Source organism: Scomber scombrus, chromosome 2 (genome assembly GCF_963691925.1).
Source record: "Scomber scombrus chromosome 2, fScoSco1.1, whole genome shotgun sequence".
Lineage (NCBI taxonomy): Eukaryota > Metazoa > Chordata > Actinopteri > Scombriformes > Scombridae > Scomber > Scomber scombrus.
In genome coordinates this window covers 28859652-28885642 of record NC_084971.1, presented here as the reverse complement: position 1 = coordinate 28885642, position 25991 = coordinate 28859652, and the positions used below count along the sequence as shown (strand labels likewise).

General features: G+C 39.3%; 1 protein-coding gene across 1 annotated transcript; it reads left to right on the top strand.

Moving 5' to 3' along the window:
• Positions 1-2561: 2561 nt before the first annotated feature.
• Positions 2562-7319, top strand: LOC134000401 (homeobox protein unc-4 homolog). The gene is made up of 3 exons (XM_062439731.1): positions 2562-2823; positions 3434-3609; positions 6168-7319. Exons 1-3 carry the CDS (start codon positions 2562-2564, stop codon positions 7317-7319), a joined length of 1590 nt encoding a protein of 529 aa, XP_062295715.1.
• Positions 7320-25991: the final 18672 nt, after the last annotated feature.

Below are 25991 nucleotides of genomic sequence, written 5' to 3'. Positions count from 1 at the left end.
ACACACATGGACACATCATCCTGTAAGAATGAAAAACAATTAACAGCTTGGAGGTAGAGGGATGGGTGGAGTTTAACATTACTGAACAGAGCTAATGGTGGCCATGATGGGTGGTGACAGATTTTCACATTAGGTTAGCCGACTGGAGAGACACGACTACTGACTGTGTGATTGTCTGGGAAGTTTTAAAGGATGGATTATGCTCCAGGAAGTTGTACAAATAAATATGTCACAGTTAAATATGTCGGAGTAATGATTTCAGTGTGATAACAGCAGAACCTTGTTCGGAGTTACAACAAAGAGCCAAATCTCAGAGCGTTACACTAAAAAAAGAGACCGAACATGAGCATCCTTTGGTACTTATAAATTATTAAACTGATTGGCTTTCATCAGATGTAACATATGCACTGCAAAATCTATCCAGTCTCTTAATCAGCTCTACAGATAATTCTGGACATCTACCTTGCAGACATCTATCAGCATTAGCTTATCTTCCTCTATTAAACCAGTAGCTACTTACCTAAATAATACCACTCAGTTTAGCAGACAACGCTGCCTACCAGCTACCTGACTCCATATATTAGGAAACAGCTGCACATATAAGTATTAATGAATCAGGTGTAGGTTGAATGGCTTTCACATGTCAAAAACATGTATTTGTCATGGTTAATACATGTGTATCACACATAGTGCATGCATGAAATGAAAATTATTCTTTTCATTCACTTTGATGTAACAAGTTATCTCATTTGCACCTAAGTAAACATTTCCACAGATAATTGTATAAGTATATTGTATATTTTGGATTTTATGAGTTAGTATAATAAAATATGCATGTATCTCCTGGTGCATGTTGCCTGTTTAAGGGTTAATTTTCAAGATGCTCTTTATTTCCCTCTATTGGTGGAAGTAAAGAGCAGCCTAACCCTTTAATACCTACTAAAACTCAATTGATGGACCATCTCTGCAAAATATTATTCAATAATTGAGTTTAAAAGTTTAAGTTCTTCAACCCGGAAACGGCAGCTGACAAAATAAGAAGCTTTCGATCATATCACATGATCTTCCTCAGCAGATTTAGCTTGCCCACTTGTCATGTGATATGATGTGCTATGATATGATATAAGGTGAAATTGTTTTGCCACTACTGTTTCAAGAATGAACTTTAAAACTTGTTTAAGCCGATTTAAACAAGAAACAACTATCATTCATCTAATCCATGGCAACTGGGCAAACTCCATCTATACTGATGAATATCATTTGACATGACAGAAAGCTCCAGAACAGCTAAATGGACCTTAAGGTGAGATTATTTGGTCATGTTTACTTTCTCATATTTTTGATGTGTGGCTTTATTTTCTATTGTACCTTATGTTTTATAATTGTTAATAAGTTGTGCATTTTGGTTTATCTTTGTTTGTTGAAAAGTGCTATAACATTAATATGTATGAATGAGTAACCCAACCCCCCCCCCCCATATTGCTACAAAGCCACTTTGCTCGTCAGTTATGCCTACAACTAAACATCGGTGTAAGCTGTTCAGGTGAAAAATCGAAATAGCTGATGCGGATTTGGCTTTGGCGGGAGGACACACACACACACACACACACACACACACACACACACATAAACATTCCCTCTGTGTGTGTGTGTGTGTGTGTGTGTGTGTGTGTGTGTGTGCTTAGTGGTGTGGGGAGCCCGGGAGATGGAGAGAGGCTTGTAGTTTAAAATGCGATGTGACAGCTCAGGAAAAGGGGGGATGATAAAGGCGCTGTTATTGGATCAATCTGGCCCTGAATGCCTCCGAAAACACTTACACACACACACAGGATGCGGGAGCGCGCACGGACGTACGCACGAGTCAGAGAGAGAGAGGAAGAGAGAGAAAGAAGGAGAGAGCGAGAGAGTCATTGTTTTTTTTAAGTTAGAAGAAAACGTGTCTTATCATGAAAAAAATAAAATAAGTAGGTTATATTCCCGCGAAATAAATGGAGTCCGCCTATCAATCACATGGCTATTTCCGCGCGCCAGTTTAGCCTCGTCCTCATTGTTTTGACAGGGCTAAATTAAAGGACCGCGCCAGGTGTAATTAGCGATCGATCCGGTGAAAAGAGAAAAAAAACACAGACTCTCTCTCTGTTTCTCTCTCTCTCTCTCTCTTTTTTTTTTTTTTTAGCTCTGCCCTCCGTTACTCCATTAACCGCGTCTCTGACGTCACAGGGCGATTAACGTTTCTTATTGGTCCCGCGAGCAGATGGAGGAGTCCTAATGAGCTGGCTCGCGGAGAGAAAGAGGAGGGTTGACATCTCGGCTTGGACCGTAAACGTGAAATACCTCGTCGCCTGGTCTCAACCCGACTCACTACAGACAGTACACCGTGGCCGCGGGAGACGGCCGTCTGGGTTCCCTTTTACTCTCCCCCTCCGCCTTCATCTCCTCTTCCTCCTCTCTCTCCTCTCTCTTTCTCTCTCCCCTCTGACTTTTCTGTTTTTTGACTGCATGTTCAGCCACACTGCCTCCCTCTGCATCTTCACTTCGGCCCCGCCGCAGCCCGGGCGAGCATGGACAGTCGGGTACTCGAGCATCCTCACGCCCAGTTCGGAGGCTCCTTGGGCGGGCTGGTCGGCTTCCCGTACCCGCTCGGTCCCCATCATCACCACCACCACCATCACCAGCACGTCTACGAGCTCGCCAGCGCGCACCAGCTGCAGTCCGCGGCCGCTGTCCCCTTCTCTATAGACGGATTACTTAACGGATCCTGCTCGGCCTCGATTGTCGGCTCCAACCCGCTCCTCTCCTCCGACCAGCAGTTCAAACTCTCAGGTGGGCTTGGCTCTTCTTTTCTTACGGCTTTATTATCACATCGGTAGGGATGTGTGGAAACAATGCGTGGAATAAATATTTAAAAAACATCATTTTAGTGGACTTTTAGGCTGATGTGTACATTTATTTTAAGGTTTTAAGGGCATATTTTGAAGGAGAGAGAGTCTCCAGAGAAAAATATGTTTTTTAAAAAAAGTTTCGGAGCTTTGTCAATTTAAAGAAGCAATAAAAAGTTTATGTGCTGGCTCATTTTTAGAATTTTTTCGGTAAAAAAAAAGCTGCACAGGATGGTAAAGGTCGAAACACTGCTTATTCTTGGTGTTTTAATGGTAACATTTTAATTTAGCAATAATTAAGAAAGGCTGACAAATATAAAATATATATATAAGCACGCATTTCTTTTGTGTGAGGTGATTTATCCTAGCAACTAAAATGTGACTTTTGATTTACATGCAAATTCTGCCATGAATACTGTAAGCATGATACTCACTCTCTCTCTCTCCTTCTCTCTCTCTCTCACTCACTCACACACTCAAAAACACTCACACACACACATTCATAAACACTCACACACACACATACACTCACAAACACATATCGACCCCTGCAGATTCTGGGGACCCGGATAAGGACAGTCCCGGTTGTAAACGGAGACGTACGAGGACGAATTTCACCGGGTGGCAGCTGGAGGAGCTCGAGAAGGCTTTCAACGAGAGTCACTATCCGGATGTGTTCATGCGGGAGGCGCTCGCGCTCAGGCTTGACCTCGTGGAGTCCAGAGTTCAGGTAAAGACACGAAGACACAAGTAAAAAAAAAAAAAAAAAAACAATTTAAGAAGCATCAATCTATTGGTTTATGTAGAGTTTTGACTTTTTAAAATGAGTTTCAGGTAGGCTCCTCTTCAGATTTTCTTTCTATTCTTCTATTATAAAAGAAATGTCAGAGGGTCGTTTGTTCTGGGATGGCTTATGAAGGCCTACCCCATACTGAGATAGCTATTTGTCAATTATCAAAGCTTCAATAAAGGGTCCCTTTTGAATTATGCATGGACACAACCTATTGATTTATGGGTTAATAAAAACAAGGCTATTTACTGAGCAAACCAGGGGTTGAAACTAGCAATTTCACCCTCATGTTTTTTTTCCTAAAAGAATATACATTATTAAACGATTTATTCACAATTATTTTATTCATCAATTTATTTTCAGCCATTAATCTGTTTTAGGTAGATCTAATGTTAGATTTAAGATTATTAAAGGTAAAACAATTATCCCATTCTTTATGTTACGTTATTATTACATTTGACATAAATACAGACATTCATATCTCATTATTGTTATTGTTATTATTATTATTATTAGCTATATGTAAAAAGACAGACATTTATTGTACAGTATTAAGTAGCTATTTTTATACTGTTTTGTAGTGTAACAATAAAAAGCAACAATGCAATTTAACTAATTAATCTAATAATAACAATAATTATTATTATTATAATGTTATTGTAATTAATATATTTTGATTTTTTATAATGCTTATGTTGGAAGAGCAATTACATAAAAGTTTTTTGTTAAATGTGACACTATAGCATCTTTCACAGTCCAATATTAGATGAAGCTGTAATAATAATAATTATTATTATATTATTATTATTGATTATATTAATATTCTTATTAAATAACAATAATAATATAGCTATTGAAAGATGTAGGTTTAGGATGTATTTACTAAATAAGTCTATTTGTGACAGTAGCCTGTAGCCTAATGCATTCAACATATAATCGTGTATTTCTAACATACACTTCACATGCATGGCTGCATCGACTAAAATCGGGACAGAAGCAGAGCTTGCTGTATGTTGTTTGGGGATTTCGCTCCTAAACCTCAGATTATTGTTCCCCCAAGCTGCTTAACGCTCCTTTATCACCAGGTTTGCGGGGGAAAGATATAACCAACATTAACAATTCATAAGGAGCGCCATTGTCGCGCATGATGTTGGGTGTCTCGTCCTTATTATGCAATGTTTTCGGGGATCCTACTTCTGCATGCTAAACTCCTGCCGTTATCAGCACCGAACATGCGGCCCTGAGCGCGCCTAGAGGCCGGGCAGTGAGAGCTCTCAGGCGGGGGAGCCTCCCTCTCTTGGCTCGGCGCAGAGAGAGAGAAGAGCCCAGCAAGTGTTAGAGACCAATATGAGCGCAGGGTATGGGAGTGAAAGACTATACCGAGACGGGCTGATTTAACCACCACGCTACAATTAAATGTAATTGGCGGAGTTGCCCATTACACAGACTCATTGGTAATTAACACCGGCACATCTGTGCATCTGCTGGTCCACCGCTGTGACCTATTAACCTAATGTACTATTTTGGTGTTTTTAAAGCTGCAAGTAAACACACAGACACAGAGAGATAGAGAAAAGCAGAGGATAATTATTTCTCTTGTTTTTTTAAGGCTTTGTTAAATTTTTACAGCAATTGTTTGGATTTGCATCAGTTGTCTGCTTTTGTCCTCAAGATCTGATAACCACTGTGACACTGATTTATTGTCAGGCAGGTGTGAGGTCTGCTGTTCTCCGAGGTTGTCTAGACACACACTTTGTGGCATTTTGTGTGATATAGTCTATGCCAGAGTAATAATATGAGTTGTGTTTAGGGGGGCAGAGTGTTTGAAAGGCCTTAATCCAAAACAATGACCCCTCCAAAAAATACAACTAAAAATAACCACAGTTTAAAGTAACACTGTGTCAAAAAGTAAATATTATCTGACTTCTCAATATAGCATTTATTGCAGGGATGTTGTGTTGGATTGCATTGAATTGTAAGTGTTCATATGTTAATGATGTATGAATGCTGCAAGCCCAGCCTGAAATGAGTGAATGCTCATTATAATAATGTACAATAATTGTAATCCCAACTAGCACTGCCACACATCAATTAACCAATTAATGAAATTGTTAGTTGTATGTATTAATCAATTCGTTTGTAGAATATCTCCATTTTGATATCTTGAGATTTTTTTGTGCAACAGTCCAAAAACTCAAAATAATTTTCTCAATATGAAATAAGGCAGAGAAAAGCAGCAAACCTTCATTTTAGAGAAGCATGAATACATATTTGATATTGCTTAAATGATTAATTGATTTTCAAAATTGTTAACGGTTAAATTTTTGGCAATCGACTAATTGAAAAATAATTTAAATCGCTTCAACCAACGAGACAAAACTGCAGAAAAAAGACATTGATGTAGAAAGAATACAACTCTCAAACAAAAATCATCTCATGTGCCAGTTTCCCACCTGTGTATGCGTGTATTTCAACTGTGTGTATATATGTGTGCATAGGTTTGGTTCCAAAACCGACGTGCTAAATGGAGAAAAAAGGAGAACACAAAGAAAGGGCCGGGGAGGCCTGCTCACAACTCCCATCCCACCACGTGCAGCGGCGAGCCCATGGACCCCGAGGAGATTGCACGCAGGGAGCATCTGCGGGCCGAGAAGAAGAAACGGAAACAGGAGAGGAAGCTGCTGAAGTCACAGAACAAACTTCTCGCAGGTGACAGCTTCCACACACCTGGGGGGTCAGATAGCGACAGCGGGGTCTCCCAGTTCACCGACAGCGAGCAGCAGCCTTCCAGCGTCGGTGAGACTATTCATATCAAACTGCCAGCATCAAAGGGCGCAGGAGGACACCAAACTGAATCCAGCTGTGACCAAACGCGACACGACTTCAGCCCACTACAAAACCACCAAAACCAAAGAACCGCAGGAGAACCGGAGCAGGTCTCTCCAGGCAGCACGCACAGCTCCAGTCCTGGAGGCCCGAGGTCCTCTGCCCTGCAGAAACGTAACCCTTTCAGCGTGGAGAGCCTCCTCTCTGACGCCACACCTCGACGGAAATCTCAACTGGACTTCCCCTCTTTGCCCAATCAGAGGACACTGGTGGGTAAAGGTCATTTCTTGCTTTACCCCATTACTCATCAGCCCTTGGGCTTTCTCGTGCCCCAAACTGCCCTGAAGGCCACACCGTGTCAGGACAACATTACCAGGTTCGGCCTGGGACAGAGGTGTGTGCCAAGTGAGGGGAGCCCCGCGCCCTCTGACCTCTCCATCGTTGGCAGCGTCACTAAGCCTATAAACTCGGATCATACGGAGCATAATACGCAGCACCACCACAATCACATTAGCAATAGAGTGGATGGAGCGGACGTGGAGGAGTGTGGTGGTGACTGCAGCAGCGGAAGATTCCCCGTTTCTCCTCCACTGAACAGCGTGGCTCAGACAGCTCTGGCCAGGCTGAGCTCCTCGCAGTCCAGCGACAGCAGCGAGGTGAGGAGTTTGAAAGTTCAAACGGAGGCAGCGACCGACGGCTGCCAAGCCGACGAGCTGTGTGCAAAAGAGGAGCGAGCATCTCCAGACCTCTCCGAGTGTCTCAAAGCAAACACAGACTGTCAAGAAACACCCGGAACAGATGGAGAGGATGTCGATATGGACTAACACTTGCAAGGAGCAAACATAAACAAAGGACCAGGAACACCGCTCAGACTATTCAAACATTCCCAAAGCTCTGCTGAGACACTCTAAAACATATCAGGAATCAGGAGACTTAATTCTCATCTACTTTTTTAATCATAACGTGTGATCAGTCCAGATGGCCCCAAAAGCTGTGGCTGTCCTCATATTCGGGCTTTAGGCCTACACCTTTAGAAGCAGGTTCTTTCTCTCTTTTTTTGGTGACCAACTTGTAACAAAAACTAGGCTACAATAAACATCTTACACACAACAAAAATCCTCAGATATTGTAAAAACGAGAAAATGATATTTATATGTAAACATTTTGATAAATAAAGTTATTGTTTAAATTGAATCACTGTCTTTGCAGGGCCATATTTGCAGTAGTGGGGTAACAAAAAAAAAAGGGAGGTTGTAACTTGCTGTGTGGCAGAACCTTGGATCATGGTGGCTGGAGTTTTGTCGTGTTACAGCAGATAAATCCCTCTTTTTCTGTGTGTAGTGAGCCGGAGCTGAGGCTCAAGTCCGTCTGGCTGTTTGTATTTATTGCTTTAACAAATTTATTCATTTGAAAGGCCGAGCTGGAATGAGGTTAGTGGCCGCGGGCTATAGGACCCTGCGCCTCCTGCTGAGTTTTGATATGAAAGTAATTATTTTCCCACTGGCTGCCGCGGGTCTCGAGGCAGTTTTTTTTCCTCCTCCTTTCAGCCCAAAGGGTTATTAGACATTACCGATTTCTAGTGATATGGAATCACATAAACTTCCTACAATAATAGAATTAGCATGAAAGGCAGGGGTGTCAAATTGAAATGGGAAAATAATAGCCAAGCCAGCTGCACGGTGTATGTGTGCGTGCGAGGCGAGCGTGCGCGTGTGTGCGTGAGTGCGCATAGTCTATTGAGCGCGAGGAGGAGGAGGAGGAGGATGAGATGTGGTAGATTCGTGGGGCGGAATTTTCATGAGCTGCCTCGGTTGTCAGACGGCCCTTGTAGTCGGCTATATTAAGATAGATGTTCGATGATATCCCTCATTGTTCTGTCGCTTATATTGATGTTGCTGCGTTATCGCCCTATTGATCATGTGTCGCACATAATAGGACAGGCGCGCGCCCGCCTGCCTGCGCCTTTTTACAAAAGCGCCTGGGCCCCTCGTCATTTGTTCTAATAGGACTGAGTCCCTCGAGGGTGGGGGCAGATAAAGATATAGGCGAGGGAGAGAGGAGAGGGGATGCGAGTGATGTGCCAAGCTTGCATTAATAATTTTTTTTGACCAATTGTAGGCTGAGCTAAAAAAAAAAAAAAAAGTAAGAAGAGATGTGCTAGAAAGTGAAGAATGGCGACATTAGAGATGTTTAGGGGACAGCAGGGGTGACAAATTTAACTAAATGTGCAGGCGTGTGTGTGTGTGTGTGTGTGTGTGTCCACGTGCACAGACTGGACATGAGAGCGCGCGTACCCGTTTAGGAGAGAGTGTGTTTAGCTTATGAAGTGTAAACGCCACCAATTCCCTGGAAACTGAAATCCCAATTATTAAAACCATTAATTCTGGCGAGCCTGTGCACGAAGGAGTCGTGTTGACAGCCCGGCTAAATAGCCTATCCCTGATCCCTCCCGGTCACCTCGCCTTTATTTGCAAATAAATTGAGGAGGATCCGAGGGACAGAGCTTTACTTTGCTGCGCCGACCTAAAATGAATTTCCGTGCCTGAGTCCCTTTAATAATATTTACATAATTTTCGCTCAGTGACTCTGCTATTTGCGCTGTAGGAAGCAGGGGGCTTATAGGAAAATAATTAGACAAGAGGACGAGGAGGGAGCCAGAGTGAAAAACAGCAGGAGGAGGATGGGTTAAGACCGAAGCTGAACACTAAATTCCCAGACAGCTAAAATCAATGAAAGTAATAACCCTATTATTTAATTCATAAGGACATTATTTTCCCATAAGGCCTCAGGAAACGTCCCCTTCGACCGAAACAATCACATTAAATCGTTCATTCCGCGTGGGCTGTGTGAAATTTCTGCTTTTATTCTCCTTTTTTTTTAGAGGGGGAAACGCTTTATTATAATCGGTTAGTTTCAAGAGTGCGATTAATTAGAAAATATAGGTTTGATCTCCCCTCAAAGGCCTTTACAGTGTGGGTGTGTGCGTTGAGAGGCAACGTGCCAAAAAAAAAAATTATGGACACTGCTTTGGAATAATTAAAGAAATAAATCCATAAAGGGCAAGAAAATGTTATTTTCAGAGAAGGTTTAGACTTAAAATGGACATTGTTATTAAAGGCAACATATCTGATCCCTCACAAGCACTTTAACATGTTTAAGAGCCAAAAATGTGAATATATGAGATCTGTTCATCTTTAAGAGTCTGACTATATGTGTTCAGTTTGTTTTTGGGGGCCTGTCACAGGAGGAGATTAGTTTATATGTCTGTAGTTTTCATTCATTTGGAAGAGATGACATCATTCACAGAGGTGGACAAAGCACTAGAAACAAATCATTATTCAGACAATATATGCTTTTGTACATTGTTGAGTATTTTTCTTACTTTTCATACTTTTCAAGATGATGAAAACGTGATTGAGCTGCAGTTTAGTTATTAAAAACATGAAAAATATGTAGTCTTTCTGCACAAATTGTGAAGAAAAGGGCTGTTTAAAAAAAACAAAACCCAAATACCCTTTAACGCATCTCTCCATTTATGAGTCTGTCTGTGTAGTTTAAAGGATGCAACACATCAAACATTGAGTTAACTCTGGGTGAATGAAGGAGGTGAATGTGTGTGTGAGAGAGATAGAGAGAGAGAGAGAGAGAGAGAGAGAGAGAGAGAGAGAGAGAGAGAGAGAGAGAGAGAGAGAGAGAGTTTTTTTTTGGTGGCACCACATACACCCAACACAAACGACCAATCGATGGACGGGGTGAGGCCCTCCCGCTGTGTCCGTGCTGCTCAATGCATCACACTTTATGAATTCAATTTCAACCGGGAGAAATTTTCAATTTGAACGCGCGATCATTACGGCGTGGGGGGATAGCGTAAATTGTTTTTGCTCTATTATGCATTCGGACGCCATCATTTTTCTTTCTAATTACCGAGGTGTCAGTGCGGCCTGTCACCCGGGCGCTGATTTTCAATTTAACTGATCATCATACATTCATTTTCCCATTTGATAAATCTGCTATCTAGACGCGCCCGCCATGCCCGGAATATTAAGCGGCGCTGGGGTGCAGTAATAGGGGGATGTGTATGCTGCAATGAGCGCGGATCAGCCAGCTAATTTAGCACCTTCCACATTCCCCGTCTCCATCTCCACCCCCCACCATTACACCCCCCCCATTTCCAATTCTCAAGAGGAGGCAAGAATGAAAGAAAGAAAAAAAAACAGGAGAGGAGAGGAGACGAGAGGAGAGAGTCCAATGGCTGCCTCACCTCCAGGAGTGAAGAAAAAAAAAGACCCTGAGGTTAGAAAGAATCAGAAAGAAAGAGAGAGAGACCTTCAATCCGCCTGGTTTTTACGCAGTTTGGAAGCAGGATTAATTAGGCAAACGCTAATTGAGTTCTTCAATAGGCCCTACGTGTTATTTTTATTTAATAGTAACAAATTTGCACAATTAATTATCAACGTAATTTCAAGAACCTATTACAACCCCCTCATCCCCCTCCCTATATAACACCACCTCTCTCCCTCTCTCTGGCTCTCCTTTTGCTCCTCCACGCCGCTGAGAGGAGTTGAAATGAGCAGCTTTTGTCATTAAGTTTGGCTTGTTTGATCCGGACTGGATGGGCCTTCAGCCAACAACAGACAGCAAGCAGCTTCTGGTAGACCTACTTGACTCAGAAACCGGTGCTGACCAATATTGGGCCTAAAAACCCCCATCAAACAGGCAACATGGGGCCTCGTGAGCAAATATAGGTTTAAGATGCATCCAGTCCATAGTTTCATTCAAAGGCTGTAATTTCAAGAAGATGTTAAGCTCAACTATTGGGTAGAGGTCACTTTGTGTCATGATATCTGGTCAAAAACAAAAATCTATTTAACCTAAACTTTCTTTACCACTTGTATGAGGTGTGTAATGCACAAAAAGACCATCAGATTGTGTTATGGTTGCTATAGATACAGGTCGTGCTAGTTTATAAATGTAGAATAACACAAATCACTGCTGACATAAGAGATCCTTCTGTAGACATCTTTGAAGTTGAGTTTCATTTGTTCATCTTGTACATGAACAGAATGAGTCTCTAACATGGTTATTAAAAAAAAGTTTTGAACACATATAGAGGTCTGTAAAGGTCTGTAAAACATAAAATGTAGGGTCAATGAGAAAGAAAATCCACATTTTATGTTGTCATGGCATCAAATATTTTTTTTAAATAGCACTTTCTTGGTGTGACCTACAAAGGGTTATACATTAATGAAGAGGTTTGACCAAAAACAAACAAAATAAACCAAAAAAGCTTTTAAAATACTTTCAATTTAAGCTTTTCTAGTACTTTTAGCCGCATCTCATGGTCTTCATCACAACTGTAAAGCATTTTTGTAACTTTGCTTTTCAAAAAGAAACTAAATAAATTGCTGGAATTGTTATCATTCATGAGACGATCACTTATTTACCGCCGATGAACACCATGAGATGAAAACCAAAGTTAAGAACCAAAGTTATCTTTCAGGCTCCCTCATGAGGCGACACACTGAGCCGAAAATGAGTTAGCTTATCCCAAAAATCAAATCATGCGCCTCTATTTTAACCCACTCAGGCCTCAATCACTTTTATTTAATAAACACAATCACCTGTTTGTCTTGTGTTTTTTCAAATCAATTTACACTTCTTTACACGTTAAAGTGAATCTTAATTCTGCCAAAACTAATTAGACGCAAAGATAATTAGATTAGGCAACTTTATTTATAGAGCACGTTTCATCAGAGAGAAACTCAACGTGCTTTACATTTAAGGGAAAAAAGACATGAGAACATCGAGCACATGCGACACAGTGGTATAACAATAAAGATAATGAAGAAACAACACATACACAGAGTTAATAGATTTGAGATAACAGGAAGGTTTAGAGCTTAACTTTTAATGTACACAGTCTCCATAAAGTTGGAATAATTTAGTTTTCAGACACATTCCTCTTTTTATTTTCTATTTATACACATCAGTAATCACCTTTGACCAGGTATAATGAGATTGATCAATACAATTTTGAGAATATATATAAACTTTATCTATCAAGAATACATCACATCGTCACAATCATTTCATGGAAAGAGGTAACAAATATTTTATTCCAACTTTATTGGTGACCGTGTAGATACAGTTTTTACAAATCTCAGCTCATCAGGCAGAGCAGCAGAAGGTTCAGTGACTAAATACACGTTTACCAGCTTCTGATCTTATTCTGGGTACAGAATAACAACCAAAGAGCCACAGTCTGAAGACATGAGAGGTCTGATGGGGGTAGAGTCAATGATTAGATTAGAAGTAGGCTATTAGAGAACTTATTGAAATACTTCATCAGCCTGTCTTGTCTATGTTTGGTGATTTTGTGGTTTTGCTTTTAAGTATGAAACTAAAACTGGTTTATTTTTAACACTAAATATTCTGTTTGGGCTCCTGGAGACCCCAGACTCTCTTTAAGGCCTCAAAAACATCTTTATCACCGTTGATACTTCATAGCTGTTCCATATTTTCATGAGCTTTGTTCACAAACATGAATTTTATTTAACCAGGTTAGTCCCATTGATCTCTTTTACAAGGGAGACCTGGGCAAGACAGCAGCAACACAGTTACAGTAGAAGAATCAGATAACACAAACATTAGCTACATTATAACTTACTCATATAAAACTTGAAGTGATATTTCAGAAGTCAGCAGAAGAAAATGACACGTTACTCTCCTTTGGGTGTCAGAGAGCCCGGCTGAACTTACAGTGGTTTTCCATCTGCTCTATTTCTGTGATAGTTGTTGACAGTGCCTTTTTAACGCAGCACTGCTCCTCCCAAATCCCAAATACGTCTATTTGTCTTTCTGTTATTAGAGTTTTATAAGAGTGGTCTGATTGGCCTCACTCACCAAGCAGGGCAACATATTACACACTATAAATGAGTTTTGGAGCAAACAAAAGGACCAGACATTTGCTCATGCATTACAACATGAAACAATGAACAATGCTTTATGGTCATTTCTCTATTATATCATTGAATGTGTAAAGCTCAGTTTGAAGCAAGGAGAAAGGGTTGTTCAATATGTTTGTGTTAATTTGATTTTAATAAGGTCTGAAGAAAAGAAAACATATATTTAAAGAACAGAAATGTATGATTTTGTGATCATTATGAGTATTTTGACACATAAAGTAAAACGCATTGCTGTAAAGTCCCACTATTTAGCATTTATAAGCAGTATTAGAGTTACTAAATGGATTGTATTATATTTATGTGTAGTTATAATCAGGCATAAGCATTTACTAATGTATTTGTCAACAAGCCTATAACTCCTCCTGTGGACACGTATAAGTGTAAAAACAGAGACGTTTTGATTACGGACAAACAATTATCTGCTTTTAAGTACATTATAAGGTGTAAAAAATTCATTCAATGCTTATGAATTGGGAGGTTTTGAAGCAAAGTGTTTCCTGCTGGTTCAGTGAGACCCCAAAACAATGAGGAAGTGAAGCCAACGTAAACAAAGCACGAGGTTTAATCACACTTTATAGGTTTTGTTTTTTCATTAATTTTTTTCTTAAATCTCAAAAGCCTCTTTGGTGTTTCTAGATGTTGCTGAGAAACACTAATAAGCCCACCTTGTTTAAATGCCAATAAGTATGTGTTGTGTTGTGTTGTGTGTGTGTGTGTGTATGTGTGTGTGTGTGTGTGTTGCTGTGTGTAGGTTATGTGTGTGTGTGTGTTGCTTTGTAATGAACGTTTATGGGCAGAAAGCAGCTTTGGTTTTGTCGTGTTCTTTGTTTCATTAGCCCAGTGGTTGTAATAAATGCCAACAAGCCAATGGGATAGATTTTAATTAAGTCAGTGAGAGATGAGTGGAGTGACACAGAAAGCGGGGCAGGGCGGGGAGATGGAAGTGGAGGGGGACAGCTTTTCAATAAATCGGTTCGCTCAGGGGTTAGTCGGTGATTTCCTTGGCAAAGTGTTGGGGCCGAGCAGGACTCGCAGTAATTTGGTTGATAAATCAGCGGCGTTAGGGGCATGAAGCTTGCCGGTCGACCGGTTGGTTCTACGATTGATTTATGTGTTACCCGGGGGTCGTACACAAGCCCATGACAGTCGAGAATGAATTAACCAGGAGCCAGCGCGCTTCTAATGAGCGGGTATTATTTCCCACACAGCCCTCCTTTACAAAAATAATAAAAAAAAAAAAAAAGTGTGAAGAACGAGGCCTTGCATACGACCCTCCATCCACCCCCACTACCTAAACCCCCCCCCCCCCCACCCCCCCCACCACCACCACCAACAACCCCCTCCTCCTCTGTGCCATCCCTGAGGTGTCGCATTGATTCAGCATCAGAGAGTTAAACACACACACACACACACACACACACACACACACACACGGACAGAGATACTGTGTTATTTATCAACAGTATATGAGAGACAAATTGTTCAATAGAGCTCAGCACCAAGTGATTGGGGTTAACTGAAGCGTAGAAGTGACAGACACATGTCCCGGCAAAGGATTCAAACACAGAAAACAATTTCATCACATATCGATCATCAATAGAGTCATATTCGTCTTGGCTGTTAGCTAGACTTAAAAAAAAAAAGGAGGAAGTATTCAGTTCCTGTATTGAAGAGAAAGTACCAATAACACTGAAAATACTTCATTACAAGTAAAATCCTGCACTGAAAATGTTAAATATTCAGTAGAAGCACATAATTCATTAGCATAAGTGAACTTATAGTGTACTAAATGCAGAAAAATGGCCACGAGCGTTATCTATTTGTATAATTGCTGTTGCAGTAGCATTTTACTGCTGTAGTTGGCTTAAGTGGAGCTAATTTGAACATGTTTGCATAGTTTCATCTCAACTAAAGCAACATATTTTAAAAAGCTTATTCCATGTTTTGTAAATCCAAAATAAAGTAACTAGAACTACATTTAGCTGTCAAAAAAGAAAGAAAGTAAGAACCAGGCGTCTGAATTAAAGGATAGGTTGTTCTCAATAATCAGGTACACAAATGAACACTGACATGTTTTTCTTGCTGTAATCATTCCTCCCGTTCATATTGACCATTAGAAGATCCGATGATAACACACCTTCATTGTAAGTGACGGGGGACAAAACACACTGTCCTCCTGTGCTAACATGTTATTAAAAGTCTATTTGAAGCTAATATCGAGCTTCAGCTGTCCACATGAGTCAAATCAAATGTTCCCTTTTTTTTGTTATGCTACCTCTGTTGCAGCTGATCTAGAAAACATTGTCTGCCGAGACACAGAGAGGAACTTCTTTCCTAAAAAGACTGTAAATGTGGAAGATATTCACCTAATTTGACTAACTTCATATTGTCTTCAGTTAACTTTGGACCCTTTTTTGTCTAACCCTTACATACTGTTCATATGACTCACAATTATTCTCTACAACAATTCACATTCAGAAATTCCCCATCAGTCATTAATACATGTTTACTTAATCCTGTTGTTTGATAAATCTTGTGGAAAAAAGACAATCTCATTTTATAGAATATGTTAAATACAACATGTTTGAATACAGATTTTTTTTTATTACAAATGTGTATAGGGTGTTTTTACAGCTCTCAAGTGTAAAAATGGGTAAAATTTGACCCTGAACAGTATGTAGGGGTTAATACAAGCCTGTGGATTTTGCCGCCAATCTCTTACATTGAAAGGACATTTGAAGGAGATCTTTTAATATTCAGTATGAACAGGAGCAATGATTACAGCGAGCAAAACCTGTTTCAGTGTTCATCTGGGCACCTGACTATCGTTTTAAGACAGACTTGAAATATTGTGAACTTTTCCTTTATTAAGTATTAAGTAGGACGAAATGGAAACACTTAAGTAAAGTACATGTACATTAAATCTGAACTTAAGGCATGGTATTTAAATAAATGAACTTAGTTACAAATAAAAAGAGTTTGGAAATCTCCGCCTGTAATAGCTTGACATGTTGCACTGAGACTCACTCATGCATAAACAAATACACACACATAAACACACAAACACAGAGTCAGTGGACGACATCTATCTAAGAAAACATTAGAGCAGTTAAAATCTGAGCAGCAAAAGCCAAGAAATCCTAACTGTTAGACTTCAAAATACTGAATCCTACATTTCCCATAATGCAAGGGTTATTTTCTCAAACTACATAAAGCTCCTCCAGAGCCACAGCACACCTTCAACAACTGTTTTCACAGGCTGAGTAACACTCATCTTGACAAGTAAACTGAACTACATGTGAGAAACTGGCAGAGTGCTCCTTTAAAGTAAAAACACAGGTTTGTTTCCTCCGGCCTGACTTGCTCGACTCAGCATCGGGACACCACAGCGGTCACAGTTTTGACGTAAAGGGTGATTTATTGAGCCCCAGTTAAAAGTTTTCAAATGCATAATTGGTTAGCTGTGTGTCCTCAGCTGCTACAGCAACATCCACTAAATCAAATCACAGCAGTCAATCAGTGCTGACTCAGATGTTTTAGCTCATATGCTTATTAGCTTGTAGCTGAATGGACACCTAAACTGGAAACTGTAATAAGCCCGACTGTGACCCGACTTCAAAATTCACGATTACTTTCATATAAAATTTTAACATTTAACAATTTTACGCACCTTACTTTAGAGTGAACAACTTAGTGTCTCAAACTGTAAGACCAACAGTGTTTATACAGCAGCAGGAAATCTTTCACACCACTGCTGATGGCACAAAAGCTAAATGACTTTTGTCTCAACTGATCATTTTAATCATTGTTTAGAATGATGCATGTAAAAAATTGAGAAGATCAGGGTCAAGAACTCAATTTCAAAGTAGGAATATATCAAAAATAGTGTGTTTTCTGCAGCCTGTGAAAAAACTAGAGGGTTTTTTTTGTCTTTGTGCTAAGAATTTTAGTTTTTGGGCCGTTTATCATGTCTTCCCCAATTACAATGTAGTTGCCAGCTTAACATTACAATTATAGACACTGTCTTTAATTTCAAGGTATAAGTGATTAAAGTGGATGACCAGGTAATAGCCAAAGATGTGTCAATATAACTAGTTAAGATGATTTTCAGATTAGCTGCTAATGATTTAAGTCAGTTTTTTTATGTCAGTCTTACAACTATGAAACACGATTCAACACATCCTCATAAAAAACAACAGTATAGGTCTAAAATGCACCGACATATAGTTACATAAAGTTACACTGTTACAAATCACTGATAGAAAGTAATGATGTTTTATGGTGTGACAATGCTGTGGTTGAGGTCTGCTTAAGGTTTAGGCTCAAAGCTCACTTGATTAGGGCTAGGCAGAGATCATAGTTTGGGTTAAAATGATCACTTGAAACATGGTTTATATTTCCATAAAGCTACACAACCTTTGTCATCATAGCAACAGTAAACACTACAATGTTAGGGTTTAAAAAATAAGTCCTAACTAATGGTTGGAAACGTGGTGCTCGTTGGAGGCGAGAAGCGAACGGGGATCTCCTGCAGCAAGATCCACTATCCATCCAACCATTCACCCAAAAGGTAAAATCATCTTATCAAGTCTTGTAATATAGACGTCATCTGAACTGCGTCACTTCCCCGCGTCAAAAATATCGCAGCTGCTACACGGCATTCACGTACCTGTAGGTCGTTTTTGCCAGCCTGAATTTTAGATCTACACTGTTGTTTTTCTTGTGAGGACAGGACGGTGAAAACATGTTTAAAATTTCAGTCAGAGCTAAATATCTGAAGTGTGGCGGAGGGATAGCAAAACAAGGCTGAAAGGAGTGTCGCTTTTTAGAAAACCTACGTGATTTGTCTAACTCAGACTGTTGAAGCCTCATATTAGCATCAACTAAGCTTTAGATTGCTTTACAGTGTATAGATTTAGTCCCTCAACACTTACACTGAACATCTTTAGAAAGGGATCTCTTTAGGTCAAGTATGAAAAAGAGAAACATTTACAAGGATGAATAACTGTATTTAAACAGGCATGTGAGTGTTGTTTTAAACTTATCCTTTAATCGGAAGATATCTAGTAGTTTATACTTTGGACATGTGCTAAATCAGAAATCACAGCTGTAACGTCAACATCTGTACCTCACAATCACAAAAGGGAAATCGAAAAACAAAAGCATGCAGTGATTTGATAGGCCGACCGGTATCCGTGAAAAATGGATCTATATCAGGTTCACTGTAACTCAAAATATACATTTACAGCTGCTCTCTGTTGTGGAGCATGACATTTTTCAGGAATTGTGCAACAGCGTGTGAATTTATGGGTCACAGCACACTCAACCAAACACATTATACACATTATACACTGTATTTTCACTAAAAGCAACTACTTGCAGGTTAAACAGTATGAATGATGTTTTTGTGCTGCAGACACACAAACGGCTCGATTTCGAGTTTGTGATTCCTCAAATGTTTAAGCATTTACAGCTCTGCCAACAAATGTATGTGTTAACATAGCTTTATAATGACCTGTACTGACCTTTCATAACCATTTTGCTGCTGATTCCAAAAGTGAATAATTCATAAAACATAATATCTGTCATCTTATCCACCCATTATGTTTCCAGATGTATTATAATTAATGTATTTTTAAGGTAATTTTGCCCTCTGTACAACATATGATCAATAATGTAATAATAATAATTTGATCATTTTGTGACACTCAGAATTAGTATTTGTAGCCAGTCTATGATATATCATTCACTGACATGATCAGGATGGTCAAATATGGATCTTATGTCCGTGTTTACGCATCTTTTCTCACGTGACGTCTTTCCATCCAATCATGCCCATTTGAAGATTGCACAACAGTAACCTACGTGGAACTTAAGCTAATAAGGTAAGCATGTTATTTATCTAATTTGCATGTAGATGCAGAACAGGATACAACGTGTGTTGTTAGAGTTTGCCTTTAGTTTATTAAACATGCTTTTGTTTTCAGTGTTGGATCCCAAAAGTCTACGCCCTTTCCATGCATCATATTTGGTTTATATTCTAGTTATGAGGTGATACTGTGAAGGGTTAGAGTATGAACATTCTGTAAGGGAAAGTTTGTGCCTTTTACGATGATTATTTACTACTGTTAATAAATCTATGCGTACTGATAATGGACAATGAAAACCAGTCAGTATGTTAGAGCATAAAATAGCACAAGGAGGGCAGCGTTATATCAGGCAGCCAGAGAGCCTAGAAGTAAAAGCCTTATTCATTTTTTGCACTGATGTTTAATGATTTGCCACTGCTAGTGCTTCCAGCCCTTCACCGAGCATGAAACTCTGGCTGATTCATCAGCAGCATGTGTGGAAAATATGATTCACTGATGAGAAGTCAAAAGTACAAGACCTGCATTAAGACTTTAGGAGATGGCTGGAAGTTACAATGAGCATTAAATCACAAAACCTAAAATTCGGTTGCCCACGCCACTCATCGTGGGCGGAGAACTCAACAATTCAGCAGTTTAAATAGCCTAAAGTTCACTTGAACTCAATCTGCAGCAGGAGAGGCCTCCGAGCTGTGGGTTGAGACTGACCATCAGTTGAGTTTAGATTTGAGCAATGTTGGATTTAAATATTCTCTTTGCTTCTAATAAAAACTAAGTATACAGAGAACTGATTCACCTGTCACGATTTTCAAAAGTAAATATTATAATGAACACTAAAGGCCTTGCTGTGAACAATTTAGTTGTAGCAGAGGCATTACTATGACTTTTTTAATTGTGTGCATAGGAAATCCTTTAATGTGGATGATGTTGGCTTCCTCGAGGGCATGATAGTGAAGAGGAGAGAAGACAATAAGGCATGTGAAACTGATCACGTTACTTCTTAAAGGATAAGTTCACGATTTATAAAGTGTTTCTTAAAACAGCACTCACATGCTCATAGTTTATCTGACGTTAATATGAAGCTCAAAAAGTCTGAGTTCGTCAAATAAAGTGGTTATCTTCGGAAGTTAATGTCTCTTTTATATATAATTCCCTGCTTTGTGTTTCCATGCTGACGGTTGGTATCGAAGGAAGGACATTTTAAACTAAAATGACTGTTACTGACAGAGTTTGATTAACTCAAACTAATAAACACTTATTTTAACTTCAGGTAAACATCTCAATGAATTCTTGTGTGGAGTGACAGTGGATCAACAGTTACAGTGGAGGTTCATTTGGGAGTCGTAGGAATGATTACAGTAAGAAAAAGCGTTAAGAAAAAATGGGTACTTTGGGTTGTTTTTAGTGTTTTAATGTTGGAGTATTTAAATACTTGTGTACTGGTACTGTATATCTACCTAGTCTCGGGATACCAAACAATCAGAGATCTCCACTTACCAAAGTCTGGGGGTTTCTAAATGCACAGTAGCTGCTTGAACAGCAGTGAGAACGCCCACTAACAAAACTAAGACCCTTACATTTTGTTAAGGACACGCCTCACCACCAGAAACGATGCTCTCCACCCATTCTCTCCTCTGTTGTGAACTCCACGTCACCACCCCAATATAAAGAACTACCCTAAAGACTTTGGATTGGTTCTGTAATTGTTTCCTCACAGTTTTAACAATGAAAGCTGGTAGATTGTCCTCAGCAGTGTTTAGAGACTGACCTGTGAGTCTAATATCGATCAGACCGAGCAGATCATGGGTCCGAATGAAAGTGAATCGATTGACTTGACTGGTTTGTAGCAGACAGTAATATCAAAATCATAGCATCGTCAAATAATTTACACTTTCACAATACCATGATTTAGTCTTAAAAGAGAACGTCAACTTGGTAAATGACTGCATTTAAATTGCACTTTCATCAATTCATTTATTGCCTGACCATCGGGAGCAGTGTATGTTGTTTCTACTCAGCGTCTTGCCCGGAGACACTTTGACGTGTGCAGGTGGAGCGGATCGAACAGTCGACCCTGTGATTAGTGGACAATCTGCTCTACTTCCTAAACCACAACCCCCACGTTCTTCTGCTTATTTATAGTGAACATAACACTAGGAGGACTGTCTGCACATTTTACAGATTAAATATAATCATCAGTCACACATATATATTCATACACGCATGAACACATTCAGAATTTCCATCTTCACAGTTAAAACGCTCGTATAACAATAACAGAAAAGGTTACTTGTCAAAGAGGAGTCAATTGAAAATTCATCCAACCAGTTAGAAAAAAAAAAGATTTAGATTTGATCTTGATATGATTAAAAGTAAACTTTCAAGTGCAATTACAGTAGAAGAAATAAGTAGTAAACACAGTACTGTTTTTAGAGTACTGTGACCTTAGTTAGTTGTTACTCTTTTCTCTTTGTTGCACCATTCAGCAGAAAAAAAGTATAACAGTGGATCCAAACATACATTCACAAGGAATAAAACCGCTCATGGAATAAAACTGTGAGGTTATTTGTTTCTATATCAGGTTCACTCAGGAGACGTGAAGTATTTCTTTTCCTTTAGTGGCTGCTGCTGTCTAACCTGCACTCCAGCAACAGTGGTAATTTCAGCTGAAAGCCTTCATGTAACTAATTGGCGAGATGATGAGTGGGCTTTCATTCCCCCTGCTTGTGGATTCAAAAGAACAACAATGCAGTGACTGTACATCCCGCTGCTTAACAATAAACTGTATTTAAACTTTTCTTTAAAAGCACCGCCATTTGGCTCTATATTCTTTGTTTTTATGTGTTTAAACATGCAGTATGTTAGTAGCTACTTTACACTTTTTATACTGATGTGGTAGTTTCCTGTATTTTCTATGTGGAAATAAAGTTAAATATTCATATCCTAAATGAAAAGGCTCTTAAAACAGACATGATAACTATGAAAATAAGATAAGATAAACTTTAATGTCCTGAGGGAAATTTGTCTCTCTACATAGTCGAAATAATACATAACTGACAAGACAATGCAGAGGTGCACAAGTGCAAAAAGTGCTTCACTCAACTGCAGTCAGACAATGCATAACATAATACATTAATGATCAATGATTACATGGCTCTCAACAATGCAGGGGTGTATTCGTGTAAAAAGTGGTGCACGTGGCTGCAATCAAACAATAACAATACTGGACATAATCAATGTCATTCATGACTACGCAGACAATGCAGCGGAGCACTCGGATACCAAGTTAAATGCAACTAGCTAGAAGAAGATAGATGATATTGCACATAACCCAAGATAAAATAAGTGAATCATAGTTCACATTGCAATAAAATAAAAAAAAGACCTTTCCAATACAAAAATGTCAGCTTTCATTATCCCTCTTGTACAATTTTGGGTTTATATTCTATTATCTTTGAGTCATCTTAAAAGCCTTATTACTATATCGAGAGCCTTTTGATTCAGATGTTCCATCTATTGAAATATGTACATTTTACTTCTTGTTCTTTACAAATGAATCCATAAAACTCAGTTTCACGGAGGTATGAAAGTCTGTCAGCTTTAAATAGCACATGACCTGCACAACAACTGAATCCCCACAAAATCACGTACTTCTTACTTTCACATTCATTGAAAATAGCGTACAAAAATGTAGTCAGTGCAAATATCATCCATACCAAACACAGAGCCTACTAAACAGGTGAGCTGCTTATCAGTCACATGGGTGTGAATTTATGAGATGTAAAACGCATTTCACGTGTAATTTTCAGATGTATCACAAGTTAAGTGAAGACATCAATTTAACACGTTATCATGTTGATTGAATAGCACTCCGCCATACATTTACATAGCTGGAGTCCTTATTTCAAGGCAGCTAATCAAATCTTGAATAAAGTGGTAACGAGCAGACGGTCACACTGAGCCTGATTGCATCCTGCTACACAACACAAAAGCCACAGACTCTGAACAACAACCTAAATTAGCTTTTCTGTTGAAGTCTCTTTTATCTATCTGTGACCACATGTTTTGTCCTGCGCCTTGAGCTCGTTGAATAAGCCAACAAACAAACAGCAAGTAGACTGCCAGCTAATCAATCAATCAATCAGTCAATCAATCAAACAAGCCTCCAACATTCAACCCTAGCATTTTTTATTTTTCGCAAGATTTTTTTCTTCATTCTAATAATATAAATCTATGAACATTATATTTAAAAACATGTTGACATAACTTTTGACTGCAAAGGGGAATGATTAAAAATTATTTCAGCTGGACTTTAAAACCACTTCCCAAATATTTAAATCTTAGGAATCTCACCAAAAGCCATGTTAATGCTCTTAATCCAAAAATCTACAATGAATAATGCTAACGTAATAAGTCTTTACCAAATTATGGTATAGTAAGTAGAGTCTATGAGTCTGAATATAAGTTTATAGATTTGATTTGAGTCATAATTTAGCTCTGTAGCTCAATGGTTGCTATGTGTCGGTGTGTTGTCCTCGGGGAATGTGATGAAATGCTGCAGGAACAGTGTTTTTTACACCACATTTTTGGTTACATTCTGTCTTTTTGTGCTTTTTGTGTGACACACAAAATTTTTTTTTATAAAGATATATCATTTCTGACATTCTTACATGGTGTAAAAGCTGTAAGGCACAAGGTTTGGATAGTCATGTAACAAAATCCCAGAGGGTGGTAATCCTTGAAATTTTTGAGCAGTTTTGAACAGGCAGCTAAAGCCACCCTTAAGCAGAGTCTCCAGCTGCTACTGTTTGTAAATCTGCCAGTTGGAAGACATTATGGATGTCTATAGAAATTACAGAAGACTCAAAATCTCATCAACAGAGAGAGCAGGACAAACAGAGAGATTTGCTTACACCACGTGGAAAAGTCTGTGCTCAAGGAGCAAGAGCATTTCCATATTTCCAAAAAGGCGGAAAAATCTATTAAACCAAAGAATTAAATACTTCATCTGCTGGATCCCAGTGCTCACATGCCAGGCGTTTGTATTATAAACGCACCGGTAGTTGAAACTTTTGTTTTACTCATGTGAGCTAATCTCCACCCTATCCTGCTCCTACTATAATTTTGTTAGACTTTTTCATATTTATTTAATAAACGCCCAGAATGCAAATTGTAACTTTGTGTGTCGAGAATTAATGGGAAAAGCCCCAACTGTTAAATCGTAAAATTTGAATTAGAAAGTTCCCATGTAATGCATATCAAACATTTATTAAAGCCACGCTGAATAATTGAATTGTTCTGCTGGTCTAGGTCTGATTTGTTTAACTAAATTCTTTGGGTGTCGAACTGTGATACAAGATTCCCTGCAAATTCCATTAAAGACAAAGGTATCTTTTGTGTATTTGTGAATCTCCAATACATGTCGGAAAAGGGGAAAAAATGATATCTTTCCTTTCCTCTCTTCTCCCTATCTGAGCCTCAGCTCTGTCACTGCTTATCCACATCTTCACTGCTTATCTGCATCAAGCCCCTCAGTGAGATTTCAACCACTGTGACATGCAATGAAAGCAGAGGCTGTCAGTCAGCTGTGCCAAAAAGATTGAAATCAGAGAAGGAAAAGGGAGGTACAAACCGAAGGGGCAGGGGGAGAAAGAAAAAAAGGCAAAGTTAATATAATTTCATTTTTGACCTCCCGTGAAAGAAAGCAGCCTTGATATACAGTAAGCTTATAACAGCTGAATGCATTAAATCAGCTTCTTCTGCTGATGTAAATGTCAGCTCATGTATTCCTGGAAAAGAAAAATACAAACACATCTGGGAGAAGGTCTGCTCTCACTTATTGGGCTGATTATTAAGCAAAGCTTATAATGTCAGCCTCTCATATAGACATGCGTATGAAAGCGTGTCTCCCAAATACACACACACACACACATTTATGCACACAGGCCTGGCAGGAACTTTGTGTTTTAGTAAGTAAGTTTCACACATTGACTAGAGGTGTCCTTGCTTTCTACTGGTGTAATTATCACTCCGGGAAAAGTGTTTCATTAGGAAAGCTCCTCTTTCAGACACATTACTCACAGAGGGCTGGACACAGACACCCTGGACATCACGCACACATGCACACATACACACAATCTACTATTTAATTCATCACCCTTTATACTTGTCCTCAGTCCAGTCTGTTTTTCCTGGACTTCTTCACACCTCTTCATGTTCATCTTCCATATTCTGCTCATCCTTTGGCGTTAACTCCTCTAACTCAGAGATCCTTCTGTTTTTTACCTGTCAGCTATTAAAACAGTGTTTCAAGCAGCCACCAACCAATTAAATCCAACTAAGATATCTTTTACTGGTCTGGTGATTCGAGCACACTTTGGCGTATAAATCTGGTAATTGAACTTTCAGTGCGGCCGAGCTTGAGCGCTCAATTTTCTTTGGTTTCAACCTCTCCCTTCATTCCCTTCCTGTATACCAACCCATCATCCCCCCCTATCTGTCCTTCCTCCTCCTCCTCCTCCATCCACTTCCCCTGCTGCCCTCTCTCTTGCTTGGGAGGCCTGCAGGTTAATGAGTCGTGAAGTGTGAAAACTTCCTGAGACTCAACCGGAGCTAAATGCTGTTTCCAGATGTGAGTCTACAAACGTCTGGATGTCCGCTTGAA

Excerpts from the sequence above, each read along its gene's own strand:
- LOC134000401 (XM_062439731.1), top strand. The coding sequence starts at position 2,562 with ATGGACAGTCGGGTACTCGAGCATCCTCACGCCCAGTTCGGAGGCTCC. Across the intron at positions 2,824-3,433 it reads CCAGCAGTTCAAACTCTCAG|ATTCTGGGGACCCGGATAAG; the intron begins GTGGGCTTGGCT and ends CGACCCCTGCAG. Across the intron at positions 3,610-6,167 it reads TCGTGGAGTCCAGAGTTCAG|GTTTGGTTCCAAAACCGACG; the intron begins GTAAAGACACGA and ends ATGTGTGCATAG.